Source organism: Euprymna scolopes, chromosome 38 (assembly GCF_053919585.1).
Source record: "Euprymna scolopes isolate OS-2025 chromosome 38, ASM5391958v1, whole genome shotgun sequence".
Classification (NCBI taxonomy): Eukaryota; Metazoa; Mollusca; class Cephalopoda; order Sepiida; family Sepiolidae; genus Euprymna; species Euprymna scolopes.
The window spans coordinates 80,495,897-80,518,816 of NC_136519.1; the positions used below are offsets into that span (position 1 = coordinate 80,495,897).

General features: G+C 36.4%; 1 protein-coding gene across 3 annotated transcripts in view; it reads left to right on the forward strand.

The window, feature by feature from the left end:
* LOC145263213 (uncharacterized) overlaps positions 1 to 22,204 on the forward strand; it is a 51,933-nt gene extending 29,729 nt beyond the window's left edge. For all 3 annotated transcript variants that reach the window (XM_080120296.1, XM_080120297.1, XM_080120295.1), the window contains exons 2-5: positions 2,893 to 3,554; positions 9,998 to 10,227; positions 18,070 to 18,213; positions 20,773 to 22,204. In XM_080120296.1, coding sequence (XP_079976422.1) covers positions 2,893 to 3,554; positions 9,998 to 10,227; positions 18,070 to 18,213; positions 20,773 to 21,060 — 1,324 coding nt within the window. In that variant the 3' untranslated portion in view covers positions 21,061 to 22,204. The remainder of the gene's footprint in view (positions 1 to 2,892; positions 3,555 to 9,997; positions 10,228 to 18,069; positions 18,214 to 20,772) is intronic.
* Positions 22,205 to 22,920: the final 716 nt, after the last annotated feature.

Consider the following 22,920-nt stretch of genomic DNA (forward strand, 5'->3'; position numbering starts at 1 on the left):
TGAATTCCAATTAAATAATTTTTTTTTATATCTTCAGACACTAGGGTTTCAAGCTTATGCGATTATCAGTGTAGAGTAACAATTCCTGTCAGTCATGAGATTTGAACCGAACCGCTTTTTGCTCAATTTGTCAAACCATTACTTCAGGGCCACCAAACAATTGTCATGGGAAGGAAGGGAATTAAAAACAATTAAACGCCGAATTCGGACAATCTATAGTGTTTGCACAAGCGGAAGTCGTGAACATTGTATAGATGCTAGTTGTCTGCTTTAGTTCTTATTCCGTAGACAGTGCCCATCCTTAAGTATTCTTAAAGAAGCTTGATAATTATAATTAAATAATATTCATTTATACCTACAGACACTGGTGTTTCATGCTTACGCAATCATCAGTGTAGGGTACAATGGGGAAAGAGGTGGCTGGTTACTTTTAATGCATCTAAAACCAAGCTTATATCTTTATATCATCATGTTCAGAGGATTTTATTTGGGAACGGACGTTTCCACACAGACTTAGTTGTAGATCATCCAGCCTTACTATGGTCGGAATTAAATTTTTGAGAAGAGTTAGCAACTTATTCTCTCCTCTTCTTAATCTTACCACTAACCCTAAGTCTGAGTGGCAACTACCTTTTGTTTAGAGGATTTTATTTGGGAATGGGCGTTTCCACACACTTAGTTGTAGAGTAGGTTTTGTTTTCTAAAGTGTTACGTGACACGGTAGGTTACTAGCAATACCTTGGTGAGCACTTTATCTGTTACCAGTTGCTTGTCGACGTATATGCACCTTCCAAGTCTAGGCGTGGTGTGAGGTATGCTACGGACGGTAGCCTCTGCGGAATGTGGGGGTCGTTGGTTCCTTTCGGAGCTAGTCCAACATCTCACCAGAGAGTCAGTGCGTCATAATTTTTTCAACTAGCTGTTAACTGACTCCCGAGTTGGGGTCGCAAAATAATGATCATTTCGCAACCTTTAAACCAGCCCCATCTCGGATCATCCAGCACTACTATGGTCGGAATTAAATTTTCGACAATGGTTAGCAACTTATCCTCTCCACTTCTTAATTTTACCACTAACGCTAAGTCTGAGTGGCAACTACCTCCTTTTCCTCAGGATTTTATTTGGGAACGGACGTTTCCACACAGACTTAGTTGTAGAGTAGAAATAAAAAAAGAAAAGAAATAAGCAGTTTTCATTTTTATTCATTTTAAAATTACATCTTTTGGTTTCAATTTTTATTCGTGATGTTTGCTAGTATTAGAACATTTCTTTATTCAAATTAGTTTGAATTTTGAACAAATTAGGCACAAGGCCGTCTAAAGTGTGTGGAAAATTCAAGTTGTTGATCATCCTTTATGTATTCTATTTGTCTATCCTACTCTTGGGTAGAATCATTGCAGTCACCACAATACCGCATTTACTCCAGGAAACCTCTTTTTATCCTATCCAAAAGGCCAAGGAACAGTTTTAAACAAGCCACTTGTCGTAAATACTAATGGAAAAGATAATGAATTGCTAAAGGAGTTAAAAAAAAAACAAAAAAAAACGCTTCTACACTATCAGAACAAAATTTTGTAAAACTTGCGGTGAACGCTGTTTTACAGTTGTTTAAAAAATGGAATGGAAATTTAAATTTCATTCTGTTTTAATCTTTATTTGTTTTAAATTAGCTTTTGAAATAAATACCTCAGGATATTTGATAGTATTGGAAAATTTCTTTATTCAAATTACAGTTTGAATTTTGAACAAATTAGGCACAAGGCCATCTAAAGTGTTTGGAAAATTCAAGTTGTTGATCATCCTTTATGTATTTTATTTGTCTATCCTAGCAACACATCAAAGGCCGTAAATGACAAAGTTCTCTCTGATTCTCTCTCCTCTGTGTGTGGTACAATGGGGGAAGAGGTGGCTGGTTACTTTTAATACATCTAAAACCAAGCTTCTATCTTTACATCATCAATGCTCTAATCCCCATCTGGCATCAATTGAAATGAATGGCTCTCGTCTTGAGAAGGCTCCATGTTTTGACAAGCTTCTGGGCTTGACCTTTACTCCTGATCTGAAATGGAACACGTACATCGAATCCGTTGCCAAGGTCGCCGGAAAAATGGGGGGATCATTCTACTGCTCCAGTAGATATCTCACTCCTGATGTAATTCTCTACCTATATAAAAGCCAGGTACGTCCAAGGATGGAGTACTGTTGCCACATCTGGACAGGAGCTGCTATCCTGCCTTGACAGAGTTCAAAATAGACTTCCTAGCCTAGTGGGGAATGCGATTTTTTCTTCCCTGCAACCTCTTTCTCACAGAAGAGATGTTGCGAGCCTGTCTCTGCTTCATCGCTATTTTCATGGCAAGTGCTTGTCTGAGCTTCAATCTATGGTCCCCTCTCACCAAACTTTCATGAAAAATACTTGTCTCTGATCTCCAGCTAACAACTAACTAGAATCTCGCCAAATCTACTTTTCATCACATGTCTCATTATGTGTCTCAGACCAACAGCTGATGTAACCTCAATCTAGTTATTTGTTTATGCGAACCAAAAATCATGTTTACATCTATTTTCAAATTCATTTTGCGATATTATTATATTATATGTCAATAATTTTTCCAATTTAATTGTTTATTGATAATTGATCCAGCGACCCCCGCCGTTGCTCGAATCAATTAATAATAATAATTTTGACTCTTGGCCCTGTTTGCCACAGTTAACACAGATACTACACTATGATCACAGCCGAAAGAGTCACAACATTACAACAATTCCTGCCGGTCATGAGATTCAAACCCAGCCATGAAGCTGCCTTTTGCTCCATCTGTTGAGATGCATGTTACTTATTTAAACTGTATATATTTTTTATTTATTTATTTATTTATTTATTTTTTGCAGACAACCACGTCGCAGCATGAGGGATAAATGTTTTGAACTGGAAACTAAATTGGTCCTTTTGAACTTTTACAAGCACACATGTCATGGCCGTTCTCATTCGTGTGATCTCACAGATCAATATCAGTATGGACTCGTACCTTCAGACGTTGCGTCTCGTCGGTACAGATCACTCCCAGAATCCTCGCGTGAAAGATCGCCGATAAACCATTACTCTTCGCAACCAGACTCTCCTGAGAACAGACTTAGCCGATCCGAACTGCGTCCAGAAATACTAAGCATGCGACTATCACAAAACAGCAGTGAAGTTTCTTCGGGCAGTTTTGATAGTTCAAACACAGACGCTGATGATGAAATGGACTCTAACCCGAGCATTGGCAGCAATTTTTCTCAGCAAAATATAAGTCTTCCTCACCGGAACCGTCTTTCAACTGTCTACAGTGATAATGAGCTCACTTTGTCCCCGGAGATTCATCCGGGAAGGGTTCCGCCACCAAACTGTTTCCCCCAAGATTTAAAAGATTCTACTGATGAAACTTCCGACTTGCAAGTGGATGCGTGCGGGGATAGCAGCAGTAGCCTTTCATCAAATCCGAACGATGAGGCCAACTCGTTTCACGAAGAAGTCCGACATTTGATGGAAAATTTGCAGTCAGAAAGTGAAGGTATGTTCAGTTGATTTTAGGAATGTCCTTTTCTCTTCCCTGCAATCTCTATCTCATAGAAGAGATGTTGCGAGTTTGTCTCTGCTTTATCGTTATTTTCATGGAAAGTGTTCGACTGAGCTTCAATCTATGGTCCCCCCTCGCCAAACTTTTACAAGAAACACTCGTCTAGCTGAAAACACTATCAATAATTCCCCCACTTTTTATCTGTGCCTGAACCTAAACTCCATGAACAAAGCTTCTTTCTTAGAACTGCACGCCTGTGGAATTGTCTTCCGTTTTCCTGCTTTCCAGCTGACTACAATATGGTTGTCTTCAAGTCCAACGTAAACAAGTTCTTGATGAGCCGTTCCACTTAAGTTAACAAATTTACCGAATTTCCATTACTAATGATTACTATATTGTCCAATTGACTACTGTGCACTCTTAACCTTTATCCTCGAGTGGTCTCTGGGCCTTGATAAGTGGTTATGCCTATGTAAAAAAAAAAATATCAAAATTTGATTCTGGCTTACCAGTTTTTGTTATTTTTAGTAATTATCAAAATGAATTTGAATTTTCTAATTTATTTTATTTCACTTCATGACAAACTGTTGCATGTTGAAGAGGACAGCTCCCGGTTTTTAGTTAGAAACGAAGCAATTAGAGTTAAATATAATTATTATTGAAGGAGAATGCTGGAATCGAACTCAGCATCAAAAATTAAAATGAATACATATTCTCATTTAGATACGATTCCAGGAATGCAGTGGAATTATCCATTGTAGTTAGAAATAATTATAAAAACATTATCAAAAATTAAAATGAATACATATTCTCATTTAGATACGATTCCAGGAATGCAGTGGAATTATCCATTGTAGTTAGAAATAATTATAAAAACATTATCAAAAATTAAAATGAATACATATTCTCATTTAGATACGATTCCAGGAATGCAGTGGAATTATCCATTGTAGTTAGAAATAATTATAAAAACAAAGTTAGGTCAGAGGAATAATAGAACAATAAAATCAAGGAACATCTTTTGTGTAGCCAGGACATGTGTTGGAAGTATATACAATATCTATGTGCAAAACATGCACATGTTAGCCACGTTCTGACGTCACAAAGAAATATAGATAATATATATATAGTTAAGCTAGGGTTCAAAAGCAGTTGAGAGAGGAGAGACAAGGCAATCAGAGTTCAGTTAGTTGGAGAGAGAGTTAGCCTTCAGAAAGTGAGGGAAGGAATATAAGACAAACTGTAGAAATTTAACACATCGGATCCTCATCATTCCCATCACCAGCTGGAAAATAAATGTCTTCATTTTTTTATATAAGCCTTTGTCTTTGTTTGTCATCAACTGCAAGGTAATGTGTTTTTGTCTTCATCGTCTTGTATGAAACCCTTTCCAAAGTGTTGACTGTATTCCCCTCATCAATAATGAATCTCCGCTCTGTGTTCATTATATATCTCATTATGTTGTGCTTGTTATATATCTCGGCCTTCTATTATAAATGTGAGCGCCCAAGTAATTGGGCCGTCATTGCTGTGTACGCCGTTATGAATGTCGTCTCATCACATCCCCGTCATGTACACCTTCCTATACAATAAAGCAAGGCACCTTGGCACTTTCACTCCGCGTCTAAAATGGAAGCTTTATATTTAATCTGTCACTCAGGTTGCTGGAAAAATGGTTTGATCCATTCTACCACTGCTGATGCAATCCTCTACTAATATGGGAGTCTGATATGTTCTTAGCTGTAAAAGATTACTGTGAATTAGGGACCAGATTACTAGGGGCATGCTAAGTGGGGAGTTGCATTTAAATAAGCCAGGATGGAATTCCAAAATAAAGTGGCATGAGTTAAAAAAAAAAAAAAAAAATCTACTAAAGTAGGAAAACTTCCAGCATCTAGAGACATTTCGAGTGAAAGGATGATTTTGCTGTCTGTTACAGGTATTTACATTAAGGTGGGCTGGATCACCGAAGCTAAGCAACGTTGAATCTGGTCAGTACTAAGTGGGTGGCCATTTGGGACTTCCGGGTGCTGTACAGGGTGGCCCATAAAGGCTTACCTATAGGAAAACTTTAATAAGATTAAAACTAGAAAAGAAAATAAAAAAAATGCTTGATCACTATTGTTTAGAAGTATATTCCAAACAAAGTCAAAAGATTAAATTTCAAAATGGCTGCCTTTTTCTTTGATCATTAGCTTTATACGTGCTGCCACTGAAGCGCAAGAATGCAGCACCACTTCTTCGTCCAACTTGGCCCAAGCAGAATGAAGGGCTGCTTTCAGGGAGTCCAAATTGGGGTGGGAACATCTCGAAACGTCGCTCTCCAAAATGAACCAGATAGTGAAGTCCATAGGATTGTTATCTGGATTTGATGGTGGCCACATTTGCTTGTCCCAGAAGCCTGGGAAATGGTCCTTGCACCGCTGTTGAGTCACATTCACTGTGTGAGCTGGCGCACCGTCCTGTGTGAAGATGAGATCATGCCCAAATGATTCAGTGAGCCATGGCAGAACCTTTTTCTCCAACATATTCAAATAAAATTGACTATTGACTTTCACGCCTTCCTCAATCACGATCAACGGAGATTTGCTCCCATTGGATGCAACAGCAGCCCAGACCATGACTGAAGCAGGCTTCTGGCGTTTTAAATGGCTTCTGGCGTTGACTGACAAGTCCTTTGAACTTTTGGCATAAACCCTATCGTTCTGCTTATTGATCACGGCCTCCACCGTGAACATCTTCTCATCAGACCAGATGAAGACCTTTCCTGCGGCTCGCTCCATCTCTTGCAACATCAACTTGCTCCTGTGCAGCTGTTTCTGCTTTGAGGGTTCTTAAATGAACTGCCGGGAGTGTTTGTTTGTATGGACTTAACTGAAGATCATTTTTAACAATCCTTTGCATCGAAGATCTTGAGATCTTTGCCTCTTTCGCAATTTTCCTCACACTTCTCTGTGGATTTCGCTCCATCTTCTTTTTCACTGCAGAAACAAGACTTTTGATGCGAATTGAGCGTGGTCTGCCTGGAATTGGTTTACCAGAGGCTGTGCCTGTCTCTTGAAACTGTTTCCAGCCATTGAAAACTGTTTTTCGACACACCTTGAGCTGTTTAACGATGCACTTGTTGCTAACGTCCGCAGTCTTGACAGCGACAATCTGGTCGCGCTTAACCTTATCAGCCATAACTTACCGAATACCTGAAAGAAATGAATGAAACATCAGTTGAACATTGATGGATATATAGAGTTTAATAAAAGAAACTTTCAAATTCCGAAACTAAATGCCTTTGGTAAGTAATCAACCCCAACTCATGGGTAAATCTTTATGGGCCACCCTGTATGTGCTCTCCGCTTATCTCGGCATTGTTTCCAGTCGTCCTGGACTTCTCCTTGCCACTGAACTCAAACAGTGCCGATTCAGGAGAGGTGTGGTTGAGGATTGCGCAACCCTTGCCTCACAATTACATGTGCAGCTGCCCCTACAGAGGGGGTATCCTTTATCTTTCGAGACTGAACAGAGGCATCAGGGTGGGGGCACAATTATGCAGTAAATTCATCAAGGCATATTTGATAAAAATACTTGTAAAACAAACACAGGGATGCCACATGGTGATGGTACAGTGGCTGAAACTTGGTAGACAGTGTGGGCTCTATTATGTTAGACCCTTTTTTGAGCCCTGCCCAAGAGAGGAAGCACTAGTGGTTGGTGCACCAGCCCATATGTGGCAACAATACTCCATGCATGGCTAAATGGTAGTTTTGTAGAGATATGGGATACTGCCAGGTGTCAGTTTTCTAGACTAGTAGAGACACCACCACCTTTACAGCAGACTTGGCACTATCTTCTTTGTATTCATTCCAATTCACATTACCTATGAATGTTTGGCAAAGGTTTAACCAATAGACCTAACATATAAAATTATTTTGTGAAATTTTAAAAGTTACACTTTAATAGCATTTAAGCTGACAAATCAAACTTTGATTCTGACTAGCCAATTTTTATTTCTTATTGCAGCACGAACGTATTTCAAGAATCTATTCTGGTCCGAACTATCTTTGTGACTTTCATTAATGATCTGCCACATCATATTATGAAATTAGTTGTTGGCATCGATGCAGATGATGTTTATGGCAGCATTTGCAAGAGCATTGGTGATTAAGATCTTGCTGATTTTCTCTTTTGATCTGGAGCATGTGGTACATTAAGGACAAAAGTGGTTTGTCATCTATAACCCCTAAAACCAAGCTTTTTGGTCCCTCAACAAAAGGAGGGTGAACCTGTAAATTCACCGCTTGTCCGTTTGTCTGTCCTCACTTACCCCCCCCCCTAGAAGTGCCTTTCGGGTTAAAATGGCTAAAATTGACACTTTAGTGCTTATTAAAAAAAGAATTGATGCCTTGGATTTTTATAAAACTTTCTGTCAGGGGACCAAAAAAAAAGTGTAAAAAGGTGTTTTCAATAATTAAAAAAAAAAAAAAAATTTTCAATAATTCTTAATCAAAATAAGACTGAAAAAAACTTTCCAATAATTATTAAATAAAAAAAAAAAAAAAAAAGAAAGATTGTAAAAAAAAAATGTAAAAAAAAGATTACATGCATAGGGGAGATATAGGTGTGAGAGAAAAAAAGACGAAGGAACTTATTTGCCTTATTACTGCTTCCAGTAATACTACGCCAGAAGTTAGGAAGTATGCTAGCTGACTATAACCCACACGCAGACTAAGTGCCTTTTATATATAAGTAAACATAAAGATCCGTCATTAAGATTGTTGGAAAAATGGTTAGATCCATTTTGCCAGGCCTGATGCAGTCTTGTGCAAATATGGGAGTCATATGTTCGTAGCTGGAATACATTTGCCACATCTCAAGAGGTGCCACTCAGAGCGCTTGCTTGTCTTGACATCGTGCAAAATCGACTTTGCAATCTAGTGGGAATGATCTCTTCTCTACATCCTTTTTCTCAAAGAAGACACACTGCTAATCTTTCTCTACTCTGTCATTCTTTTCACAGTGGGTGCTTGACTGAGCTTCAATCTAGCCCGACTGTAAAACGCTCGCGACAAAAATTTGTCTGGCTACAACTACTTTAAATAATTTTCCTGTTTTCTTACGTATACGTAAAACTAAACACAACTTCCAGTTTATATACATACAAACTATATATATATATATATATATATCGTAAGAGTGCAGAAGTTTAAGTAAAATTAAATCTCTTTGCCCTAAACAAAATAATAAAAAAAGGAATGAAACAAAACGACACCTCCTTCTGATTTAAAAGGCACCATATTTATTTTTTAACAAAAACAACAAGGTGAATGAACAAAGGTCCGATCGGTGAAAATTCTTTTGAAGTCATTATGATTAAAATGTTAGATGAAAGTTCTAAATGGAATCAAGGAGTTTAGAAGGTTAAAATCTTGTGTGAAAATAATGAGATTATTTTAAAGTTTGTGTTTTATTTGGCGAAGCTCGCCTTACTTAAAAGTCCCGTGAGGAAAGTAATTCGTTGTTATTAATTAAAAAATGTGCGGAATGGATGCGTGTGTGCATAAGTGATTTTTGAATGTCCGCGTGGCATGTGTGATCATGGTGTTGACGGCTTTGACAGCGACGATGTTGTGAAGACGCGAGGCATGTTCTCGTGTGTCGTGGAAGCAAGACGAAAGGATGAAGACTGAAGTGACTGAATGAACAAGATGAATTCCTTGAATTAATTTTAGAAGACTGTTTGATGCGTTTTTATACATTTTGGGTCGACTCCGAAAACAAGGTTGCTACTGCTGATATTTTGGTTTTTGGAAAAGCGTTAAAAAGACAATCTTCTGAATTTTCTCATTGATCGCTTGTGTCACATGATACTGTCGCCAACTACGTCTGCTAGAAATATGTTCATTTTACTTTTGTTGTGAGAAAAGTGTGTGGGCATATTTGAAATTGTGCCGTTGCTGGAAGAACTTATTTTTGTGTTAAATGTGCGGGGAAATTGAATAAATAAAGGTTGGTTTATTTGTGTGTGTGTGTGTGTGTGTGACTGCACAATATATGCATGAATTAAAATATGATATTTAAGCATATTTTATGACTGGGCAAAGCCAGGTGACTTGCTTGTCCTAAATGTGCTTATTCTTCTTTCTTTCTTCCAAATAATTTATTTTTAGTCAGATTAAAAACTTAAAAAAAAAATTTTTTTTTAGACCATCAATTTTTTTCTATGTATGCCATTATTGAAATTTTTAAAGTAATTTCATTTTTTTTTTTTTTTTTTTATGTGTATTACTGCTCATAATATTTTTCAACATTCACCTGTCAGTATAGCTGTCTCATTAACTTTCCTCCTTGAGTGATTTTTAGCCTGGATAAGTGATGGCTTCTTAGTGGATTTAAGATTTTTTCCTTTGTTTATTGATAAAAATAAAACTTATTTTTGCTTGCAGAATTGCTATCTTTAGGAAACACCCCTGGGAGTGAGGCACAATCGAGACCACTTTCCCCGATCTCTGATGCTGCTAAAAAATTGGGGAAAATCTCCGATGAAATACAACAGACTTACGGCCCACGGATTGAACAGTCGTTATGCAATCTCCGATCGGAACATTTAACCTATGCTGAATTTTGTAGCATGCTTAATAGTCTTCTGGGTCCCGTTGAAACGAATTGGATTATGGTAAGTGCTTTCTTTTTTTTATGCATCATTTGGTGATGGGGCGGCGGGGTACAGAATGCTGATGGTATTTGTTCACAAAAACACTGTCCAGGAAAAAATAACACCATTGTTCTATTTAACGTTGTATAGATCCTTTATCATTTATCTTATTTTGGCTGGCCTGAAGATACTGGCTTCCTGATATAAATTGCACCAAGCTATTATTTTTTTTTTTTTTTTATTCTTTTTTCTTTGCAAAACTCAATCATGTTCTGCAAAATTAATAACAAATCAACCAAACCAAACATCGTGAATAAATATTTGAAGATCTAAAGAACTTGAAGCATAAAAACTATCTCCAAAATTATTGGATTTGACCTTAAATAATCTGAAAAGGGTTGATAAACCGTAAAACAAAACAACCAAACCAAACATCATGAACAAATATTTAAAAATATAAAGAACTTGAAGCATAAAACCTTTTTCCAAAATGATCAGATTCGGCATCAAATAACCTTAAAAGGGTTGATATGCTGTAAAACATAAGAACCAAATCCTTCGGTTGGTTCTTATTTTGTTAGGGGACTGCCCTCACTTGTTACTACTGAGATTGCTTCTGGTATTCGTCCTTTAAGCTATTTACTTCACGATCACAAGAAACCGCTTTGAATCTCTCTGAATACTCTGACATTTTGACATCACTAAAAGAAATATTTGTTTTTCTCTAAATCTGATGCTATCAGATGGGGCTGTCTAAAGGTACTGGCTTTCTCACTCAAATGCACCATACATTCAAGTTTTTTTTATCTCTGCAAGACGCAATCATGTTCAACAAAAACAACCAAACCAAACACCATGAATAAATATTTGAGCATATAAGGAACTTGAGGCATAAATTTTTATTTTTAAAAAATTTTTTTAATTTTTTTTTTTTTTTTTTTTTTTTTTTTTATAAATCCCTCAATTGGCATGCTGTGAAACAAAATAACGTTGGACAGTGCCCCCCCCCCCCCTAAAAAAAAAAAAGACACGTACAGAATTTATCCCATAGCAAAATTCTTGTTTATAGGACCAGGAAAGTGAAACCTCCCTTTTTAGGAGATTTTTTATTTTTTCAATAAGCAAAAAGTGTTTTTTTTTTTTTTTTTTTTTTTTTCTTTCTTTCTTTCTTTCCACTTAGACTTAGTTATTGGTATGGTTAAGAAAAGAGATTCTTGTGGAGTTTACCACTCTGACCTAGGGTAAGTGATAGAATAAGCAATTAGTTTTCATTAATCTTACACCGTACCCCTCACCCATCTCTCATCCTAAAAATATGCACAGAATTTATCTTCCATAGCAATTTTTTTTTTTTTTATTTGGTTAATTGCTTTGAAAAATTGGCCAGTAAATTATGTTAAACTTTACATAGGGAGTAGAGGCTCCTCAGGTTGGGAAAGCCATCTAGATTTCAGCTTTTTGCCATTGGCCACTTACATTCTCATATGATATATCAAGCAAGGTTTTGTTGCATATAGGAGTTTTGTTATCGAAAGTTTGCCAGAATAATTCAAGGGAGATAAATCTAAATCAACATCACATTAAAATCGTTGGGAAAAATGCAGCATACAATTGGCCTTTCAGCTATTTTGATTTTACTTTCAATCAATAACATTTGACCACATCTAAAGATCTTTTTGTGTAAACACAAACGACGAGTCACTTTTTTTTTTCTTTTTTTTAGTTTCATTCTAATTTCAGCTTTTAAGATGGCTGCCATTTAAACAACATTATTTTAATCAAATTAGTTCTAGTTTTCTAAATACTATGAGTGTTTATTTAGAATTGCACTCAATTAAAAAAAGATACAAAAAATACGGAAAAATCTTTATGATGTACGTGTTTCTCACAAACCAATATCCTATTTCAAAAATTATGTATATTGATCAAGTAGTTTTAAGAAAATTAAGTTTTATGGAGCAGCAAGATGATGTCCGGGAACTATTGTTTTAAAATTCAAGGATGACAACTCAATTTGACTACCTAGGGTTTATTTGTATTCAAAATAAAACTTTAATTGCTGAAAATTGTAAATTTTGAACTTTTTTTACAAAGCGGTTACCACATATCAAGGCCTGGAAGCCAAGGGTTAATGTATTTATTATAGTCATTGGGACAGTAGCATAATAATCGTTAGTGGTGGAAATTTGGTGTAATTATATTATTTACGAGAATGGTTCAATAAGAACTTGTTTACATAAGACTTGAAGATGACAATATTGTAGTTAGCTGGAAAGCAGAGTTCTAGGAAAGAAGCTTTGTCGATGGAATCCATATTTAGGTATAGTTAAAGAAAAAAACTACTTGATCAATTTACATAATTTTTGGAATATGATGTCTTCGTTTCGTGATGCATACTTAACATCATAAAAGTTTTTCTGTATTTTTGTTGGTCCCCCGACAAAGAAGGGATTGGACTTAGTAATTCACTCCTGTTCATTCATTTTTTCACACTCTTCTCAATAACCACGTCTTGGGTTTGTTTTTTAAATTTTGCCCAAACATTAGTCATGATGAAAGTAAATTTTTTCCAGAACGAATTTTCCGGGAAAACTCTGGTCATCCCCTCCCCCATCTCTAGCGGGCATTATAGGGCTAAAATTGCCCCCAAATCGTTCATCTGTTTGTTCGCACTTTTCTCAATAACCATGCTTTGGATTTTTAAAAAAAATTTGCACAAACATTAGTCATGGTGAAAGTAAATTTTTCACTCATGGAGGGGGGGGCAATGCATGTTTTTTTGTTTTTGTTTTGTTTTTTTTAATAAGTCTAAGTAATCACTCCATTGTGGTGTGTCCACCCTATGGATAATAATGAACTCTTGACACTTATTATAAATGTTAAGAAAATATGTCTCTCGGCATTAGCGTACACACTATGCACAAATCATACACACTTTGCAGTTGGACTGACGTATACCCATCCTTTTATTTGTTGTGTTTGCTTTTCTGTTCAATAGATTTTGTTTCCACTAATTACCGAGTTTCGTTCTTCTCAACATGTATGGGACAATAACAATAAATAATTGAAGTACCTGATAATTTATACAAAATTATTTCTTTTCCGTCTGTGTCATGTCTATGTAATACAAATTAACTTCATGATTTTCGATTTAGAAAAGTTTTGATTTTCTTTATTTTTGTGATACAAATGTATGATAATATTTTATACAAAACCTAAAATCTTAAACAAAGGTTCTTTTTTGGTCCCCCAATTTATCGGAGAAGGACCTATGTTTTCAGTGGTGTCTGTTAGTCCAGACTATTGCTAGATAACCGTCCATTAGTTTTTTCCTGAAATTTTGCCACAAATTGTATTTCATTAAAAAGATGTACACAGTAAAAAAAAATTTTTTTTTCTTTTTTACAAAAATTCCTGTTGCGTCCCCAGAGGCTCAAAAGAGATAAAAAATGCCTCAAAATGGCTAAAAATGACATATTTTGCCCCATAACTTTTGATCCATCCATTAGATTTATTTTAAACTTGGTCAAAATATGGAGCCCATTGCTCTTAATATAAATCTAGTATGACAAAATTCTGGTTCGCGTCCCCGGGGGCTTTCAGTGCTAGTGGCTCTTTTTTCATATTTCTCAACAAAAACTTGATATGTCTGACTATATAGTGGTTTTTCACGGTGGTCGACTCAAATATACATGTGTTAAATCCTGAAACTGCACCATTATCCATTTACACTGGGATTCGGCGTCCCTAGGCGCTCAAGAGGTAAAAAATGGCCCAAAATGACACTTTTTGCCCCATAGCGTTTGATCCATCCTTTAGATTTTCCTGAAACTTGGCCAAAATGTGAAGGCTATTGTTCTTAATATAAATTCAGCATAAATTTTCCTGAAACTTGGCCAAAATATAAATTCAGCATGTGTGACTCTGGCAAAATTCTGGTTCGCATCCCTCTAAGACTTTTACGGCTAAAAACAAAATGCCTTTTTGGAGCTCATTTTTCATATTACTCAAAAACTTGATATGTATGTCTATATAGTGGTTTTCCATGGTGCTGAATTCAAATATACGTGTCTTAATGCATGAAACTGAATCGTTTGTCGATTTTCACTGAGATTCGGCGTTCCCAGGAGTTCAAAAGGGGTCACAAATGCCCCAATATTGCAAAAAAATGACACTTTTTACCCCATAACTTTTGGCCCATCCATTAGATTTTTCTGAAACTTGGCAAAAATGTGAAGGCAACGTTGGCCCTTCACACTTCTCACATCCATCATTCCTTCACTATTTCTTATGGCGTCGTCTCGCATGCAGCACTGACTTGTTTTACCTTGTTTTTCTGTCACTTTATGATGGCTGTGAATTTTTATATGGAAGGAGGAGGTAAATGGAGAAATGCATAAAACCGAGGGATCAATGATGGAGGAAAAGTTGAGAATGGCTGCTTTAGACAAAGCATGAAACCACTTGATGTAAGGAGCTAACAAAGAATGAAAAAATGATTATTGCATTAGGAGATGCTTATTGACCTTAGTTTTGACAAGACCAAGGCTGTAGGTAGGAGGAAACAGTGAGCATTCCACAATCTTGCAGTCCTGTGAAAGAAGCTTCGAGAATAAGAAGTTGAGGTATCAAAACAATGGAATTTGGAATTAATGAAGACCACTAAACCAACAAGTCAAATGAGCTGGAACAAAGGAAGCAAGGAATAGATCAGACAATTTTTAAGAACACGGATCATAATAGTATTTACAAGAAAAACTGAAACTATCAACATTACGTCAGAGAGAGAGAGGTTGCAGTGAAGAAGAAAGGTTGTTGGTTGGTTGTTTTTGTTTTGTAGCATATCAACCCTTTTCGGGTTATTTAATGCCGAATCCAGTTATTTTGGAGAACAATTTTTTGATAGCGTATTTTTTTTTTTTTTTTTTTTTTTGTAGTCGGTTTCTGTTTAACCCATAGTTGGGACCCTAACAGGTACTACTAGTCTGGGTCAGAGTGGACCTGGGAGCAATGGCAATTAAAGGGTGGCTCCACACTCCCTAAAGTCCACTAGCTGGGGTCTCACCATCGAATATAGTTTAAGGTCATATCCAGGACCGAAGAGGAAAGGTTGGAAGGGGGGATCAAATTACAAATACGTTTCTGCAGTTTACCAAGAATTTCCAAATGGGACAGAGATTCACCAGCTGAGATATGACAACAAAACTCCATACATTGTTTGATAGTAGATTTGTAGAAATAGAGAATTGCCTCGGGCGTGAGAAATTGTTTAAAATGATAGAACTTACCATATATATACTTATGGATAAGTCGATGTGCATCTTAAGATGAAAAATTGTGTCATTTTAGGTATTACTTGTGTATAAATCGACTGTAAATTCTAAATAACTTAAACGGTCTGTCTCGTGGCTCTTTCTTGCATAAATAATTTCCTTTGTTTTTGTAAGACATATAATAAATTGTTTCTCAGCATCCGCAAGCGATAATACGTGCATTTACACAGATGTGGTCTATTTGATTTTCATATAGAACAAACCTGCTGCACACGTACATGCAACAAATGCAAATTTAGGGGAGCTGGATGTTTTCCTACTCTAAAAACTGGCCTCACAGGAAGGCTCGTAAATCAAGATTTTACAGACTTGGATAAGCGTTCATAAAACGTTACATTCAACTTCATTTAAATTCTAATGTTATTCCTGTTAAAAGTGTATACCGTATGTACTTCCATATAAGTTGATCTTGCGTATTATTGTTATGCCGATGTGCATTTTAAGACCAAAAATTGTGTCATTTAGGTATTACCTGTGTATAAGTCGACTGCAGATTCTAGACAAGTTAAATGATCTGTCTCATGACTTTTTCTTGCACAGATAATTTCCTTTTTAGTGTTTATTTTTTTTTTTGTAAGACATATTATAAATTGTTTCTCGGCATTTGCGAGCGATAATGAATCAAGCTGCTGCACACATACATGCAACGAACGCAAATGTTGCTAATCAGATTTTCTGATCTATGACATGCTGTAGATTCCAGGCGCAGTTAATGTTTTTAGACATAATTTATGTCACGTACCATAATAACAAACGCGTACATTGCACGATCCAGAATATACTGTAATAATGTGAACGCATGCATTAAGTGCCATTAAATGGTTTCATTAAATAGTTGCCATTAAATTATTGATAAATAGTTTCTCTTTAACACAGTAGGCTAAACGTGAAGGCTCAACTTACCGTAGGCTTATCTTTACCATCGCCACGTCTAGAGATTGAACATTATGAGAGCTATTCCAACTATTATTAAGCCTCCCACTGAAAAACCGTACATGTACTTATGTGCTGGCAAACACACTGCAGTGGGGTTTGGAAGAAGTGCGATTAATTACTAGGATTACCAGTATATACCGAGTGTATAAACAAAATGGCGTTTTCTGTTATGATCGAGCGCTGAGTCGCTCTTTAACAACATTTCCAAAAACATTACCTACGTATAAGTTGGCCCCTCAAAAAATAACTTTAACATTGTCTCCCAGAAATTCGATTTATACACAAGTGTATACGGTTCTTTAAGAGAAGCCAAAAGAGCAATGGATTTAATATATGAACTCCAAGAAAGATTTGATGAGAAAGAAAGACCAAGAAGTTTTAGAGTCGATCTTTCCTCGAGAGCAGGACCTTCCACGAGAATCTCAAAATGAAAAGAAACACGCCTACAAATGAAAGGCACAAGCTGAGTCCTAACAGGGTCAAACGAAACAATTCATTTTGTATTCTGGTCCACAACTGAACCCGGGTCAACTCCTAGTTTAGCAGCATATTTCAACTGATCTTCATGAGGTGGGTTAGAATCAACACCAGAATAGAGAGTGGTATCATCAGTACAGATGTTAATTTTCTGGATAATTTTTTTTTTTTTTCATGTTACAATGTTAATATTGTAACCGTGTTATTATTTAAAAAAATTTTTTTTTGGAGCTCAAAACAATGAATGTTAAGAGATCAAAATGTTTTAAAAAATTGACCTCTGCAGTCTCTACAAAATTACTCAGCCAATTTTTGGTCTAAACATTTGAAATTTACATAAAGTGTATTCAGACATACAGCAAGCTTTGAAATCGGTTTTTGGCTGAAAATTTGGCTGCTAAGGGGTCAAATTTTCAAAGATTTGACCTTTGTGGTCTTTAGCAAACTATTCAGACAGTTTTTAGGCTAAACATTTGAAATTTTACATAAAGGGTATTCAGACATGCAGCAAGCTTTTTAATCAGCGTTTGGGCAAAAATTTGGCTGCCAAGATGTCAAAGTTGAAAGAGTTGTCCTTTGACAGGAGTTTAGTAGAGTCTGCAATGTTCAGTCGATTTTTCATCAAGAGCAGAGCTATTGTGGAGAATCTCAGAAAGAAAAGGGACACGCCTGCAATTGAAAGACACAAGCTGAGTTTTAACAGGATCAAACGAAACAATTCATTTCATATTCTGGTCCACAACTGAACCCAGGTCAACTTCTAGTTTAGCGGCATATTTCAACTGATCTTCGTGAGGTGGGTGAGAATCAACACCAGAATAGAGAATGGTATCATCAGCACAAATGTTAATTTTCTGGATATTTTTTTTTTTTTTTCATGTTATTTTTTAAACGAAACAAATCATTTTGTATCCCAGTCTACAATAATTAGTTTACATTAACACAGTATTGTTTGGTCGTTAAATTATTAATTTAACTGAACTATTATAAAACCCAAATTAATTTGGTTAAGATAATCACGTTTCAAGGACGGCCATCTTAAAGCTGAAAAGTTCAATATCAGTACAATTTGTAACTTTATTTTCATTATTTAAAAAAAAAAAAAATCTCTTTTCAGATTTCTGCTGTCATGTTATTCAGCAAGCGATGTGCTCGTTATTTTTTCAATCAAGGCCTCAATTACATGAGTCGTATTCTTGATTTCACGACCATTTACTTGGAAGATGTTGCGTCTGAATTCATTATCAACCATGGGGGTTGGGTAAGTCTAACGTTTTTTTTTTTTTTTTTTTTTTTCAACCCCTCTCCCTGCTTCCTTTATCCTTCATACAGGTACAGGTGATTAATAATGATATCAGAAACTATATAGGCTAGCTGGAGTTCTAGGGGTAGGTTGGGGGCAGGGCAGGGTGAAGCATACTACTTTGGATCCAGTCTGTCCATAATATCATAATCGCCCAGGCTAGCATCCAATAACACTCAACCAAGTATGCGACTGGGAACTGCTTGTGAAATTGATATTCCCATTAAATTTTTACCTAACGGATGACCCTTGATGATGAAGTTGTTGTTAATATTTAATTTTTTGCAGACTATTATCCTCATCTATGAAGTTATTGTTTCAATATATAATAGTAAATGATACCATTCGATATGGACCCGACAATAGAAGACCAGAGAGGGACACAAAATTGGATTTATAAGAACATAAAATCAAACCTTAATCACCCTTCAGGGCCTGTGGCGCAGTGAATAGAGGTGTTGAGCATTGTCTGAAGATAACGGTTCCAATTCTATCCAAAGCAGGCCAGAGGTTTAGTAGGCCAAAACATGGTGAGACAACAACTATGGAAGGCAGTAATTACTGGGGATACAGTTACAAGACTCTGCATTCGTACCTCGTTGCTGTTAAACACCTGAAGAAGGCCAGAGGATAAGTTTGCGAAAGCGTGATAAAACAATAACTATAGAAGATGAGGACAACAGTCCGCAAAAAAGAATGAATTCACAAATTATGAAAGCTTCTGGGCTTGACCATTACTCCTGATCTTAAATGGAACACGTATACCAAATCTGTTGCCAAGGCCGCTGGAAAAATGGTGAGATCTTTTTATCGATCCAGTAGATATCTCACTGCTGATGCAATTCTCTATCTATATAAGAGCCAGGTACGTCCAAGGATGGAATACTGTTGCCACATCTGGACAGGAGCTGCTAGAAAGGACTTGTCCTGCCTTGATAGTTCAAAATAGACTTCGTAGCGTCGTAGGAGATGTCCTTTTCTCTTCCTTGCAACCTCTATCTCACAGAAGAGATGTTGCGAGTTTGTCTCTGATGTATCGTTACTTTCATGGAAAGTGTTCGACTGAGCTTAAGTCTATGGCCCCCACTCCTCGCCAAACTTTCACAAGAAACACTCGTCTAGCTGAAAACACTATCAATAATTCCCCCCACTCTTTATCTGTGCCTAAACCTAAACGTAGATTCCATGAACAAAGCTTCTTTCTTAGAACTGCACGCCTGTGGAATTGTCTTCCGTTTTCCTGCTTTCCGGCTGACTACAATATGGTTGTGTTCAAGTCTAACGTAAATAAGTTCTTGATGAGCCGTTCCATATAAGTTGTCAAATTTACCGAATTTTCATTACTAATGATTACTATATTGTCCAATTTCTACTGTACACTCTTTAACCCTTATCCTTGAGTGGCTTCTTGGCCTTGATAATGTGGTGATTCCTGTGTAAAAAAACAAAAAAACTCATCTCAAAGAATTCCAAAAAAATAAAAATATATGTTCAAAGTTCTGAAAATTACAAGACTTTTCAAGAAATTTTGTAAAACACAAAAATCTCTTTACTTCCTCCTCCAGCACTATACATTTAAAAAGAAAAAAACAACCTAATACTATTTTAAATAACCTGCACATAACTACGATAAATAACTTTTTATGACATTAAATGACCTAACAGGATTGGTATGCCGTTAAAACCCAGCTAAGCCACCATTCATCTGTGTACAGACTACTGCATCTGGGCTGGTGCGCCAATCACAAACTTCTCCTGCTTGGACAATGTGTAAAAACCAGTTTCTGACCTAATAGACTCCGCATTGTCTGCCAAGTTCCAATCCCTGTCATATCACTGTAGAGTTTCATCTCCGTCTTTGTTTTACAATTCGATGACATTTACTCGGATAAACTTGTTCCATTTGTATCCTCTAAACAAAGATACTTCCAACCCACCACCAAATCCCACCCCTTCATTGTATGCGTCCCTAGATGGCGGAAGATTTTCTATCATGGTGGCTTCTTTCTTTGGACAACTTACCTTTGGAATTCCCTTTGCCTGGTTCCTGTTCCCCCAACAGTGTCAAACTGCAGAAATTTAAATGTAACTAAATTTTTTATCCCATTAAAAATGGGCAAAAGTTATACCTCGTTGACTTAGAATGAATGTTTTATGCCCCATTTTAATATGGTTGTATTTGTGCTCATTTTTGCATTAAATTCTAATCCACATTAATCCATTACTGTGCATTGAACGGATATCATGATGCTAGTTTTTGGCACTTTATCGTAATAAAGGACCATACAAATTTCAGCCAGATCAGCCCAGTAGTTTCTAAGAAAAATTGGAACAGAGAAACAGAAATATAATATAGATTTGAACAAACATCTTCCTGCACAACTTCCCCAGCTATAAATCTGACCCCGATCACAGCAGCCTGTTATGCTTCATTCCTTGTTTGAGGTGAATAAAAGAAAAAAAAAATCATTTAATTAATTCAGTTTTTTTCTTTTTCTTTTTTTTTTTATTTTGTAGGTCACGATTGCGGAGTTTTCCGAAGACCAGTTATTAGACAGTGGTCTTCAAAACTCTGGAACAGCTTCCGACTCTGACAATAATTCCTTGCACCCTTTGTCAATCCATCCAGTCAATACGAACTTAAACTACGATGAAAGTGATTCACACATACCAAACCCTCCGTTAGAATACATCAATCCCGAGCCATCAGAACAGGATCCTCCGTCCCCAAATAACTTGTATCCGACGGCCGTTGTCGCGTTGGCTGCGATGCTTTGTGCCAGTATTATTTATCTTACAAATTGATTTTTCGTTTCTTAATTTTGAGATGAAGATCAATAATTTTGATTATTTGGATTCTTCAGACTACTGTTCTCATCGTGAGTGTTATTTTCACAACATTACAGTCACTATAACCTCTGACCTTCTTCATGTATATCTTGTCAAACTCTGGGCATCTTTCTGCCGAACTCTGGGCATCTTTGTTCCGAACTCTGGGCATCTTTCTGCCAAACTCTGGGCATCTTTCTGCCAAACTCTGGGCATCTTTCTGCCAAACTCTGGGAATCTTTCTGTCGAACTCTGGGAATCTTTCTGTCGAACTCTGGGAATCTTTCTGTCGAACTCTGGGAATCTTTCTGTCGAACTCTGGGAATCTTTCTGTCGAACTCTGGGAATCTTTCTGTCGAACTCTGGGAATCTTTCTGTCGAACTCTGGGAATCTTTCTGTCGAACTCTGGGACTCTTTCTGTCAAACTCTGGGAATCTTTCTGTCAAACTCTGGAAATCTTTCTGTCAAACTCTGGAAATCTACTTGGAATTTCCAACAGAAACCTTTATTTATGGGAGTAGCATGCTCTCATTCAGCCATGACTTGCTAGAAGACCCAAGTTAAAATACTTTGTAAAATTTGGTTGTAAGTTCCACTCTTCTGGAAGTTGAAGGTTCAATCCTCAGTGCAGACAAAACTCAGAATACGATTGCAAATTACTTAAGACTTCTAGCCAGTCATGGCTGATAGAACGGGAGCATGCTACCCCTTTGGATTAAATAAAGGGTTCTGTTTGAAATTCAGATTGTGGAATTTGACAGAAAGATTCCAGAGTTCAACAAGATATACTTGATGCAGGTCGAAATGTTGTGAAAATAACGCGCGTGATGAGAATGGTAGTCGAAGATTCCAGATAATATGAATCAGTTTTTCTCGTTTTTGTTGAAAGATGAAAATTTCCTTTTGAAAAAAAATTAAGTTTAATTTTTATTTTATTTCAAAATAATTAAAATGACTTTCCAAAAGAAATTTTTATTTTTTTTTATTTATTTATTTTTTTTTTTTTGCAAGAACTCTGCCATGAAAAAAAAAATTTTTTTTAAATGGTTCAATTTTTGGTGTATTAATCATAAACTTTCCAAATTTCTGTATATTTTGTTAATAGACATCTAAATTTTATTTCGTTTTATGTTCGACTTTTTAATGTTTTATTTTTTATTGTTTCTGAATTTTTGGAGATGAGGGTTGATAATTCATATTATTCGGACTGCTGTTCTTACTTTTGAGTGTCATTCTCACTCCAGAAGAAAGTAACTTACAACTAAATCTTACAAAGTTCTTGTTTATTTTTATTTATTTTTTTTTTTTTTACTTTAATTTACTTCAAACGAGACATATTGCCAGTGAAAGTGCAAATGGGGTACTGTTATTGTGAGGCAGATTTTCTAGGCAACATCTTTAGTAAAGAATTGCGGAGCGAAATGTTTGTTCACATTACATTTAAATTTCTGCATGTTGGTACAATCCAGGGAGCAGGAAGGGAATTCCAAATATAAGCATTTTGAAAAATGTTATTAAAACAGAAAGTTCTCCAATATCTTAGGACTTTTACGGTGACGGGGTTAGATTTTGCTTGTATGAGGTGCCTTCAATAAGTTTCCAGCCTTTTTCTGTATGGGCACTTTTATTGATAGTCCCCTTCAAAGTAATCTCCTCCGGCTGCAATGTAGTTGTTGTACCATTCCAACAACTTCTGGAAGGCTCCATGGAGGTCCTCTTGTGTGTGTCAATGACCCTTGTCACAGCCGCTTTCATCTCCCTAATTGTCTTATGACGACAGCCTCTAAGGCTTCCCTTGAGCTTAGGGAATAACCAAAAGTCACAAGAAGCAAGGT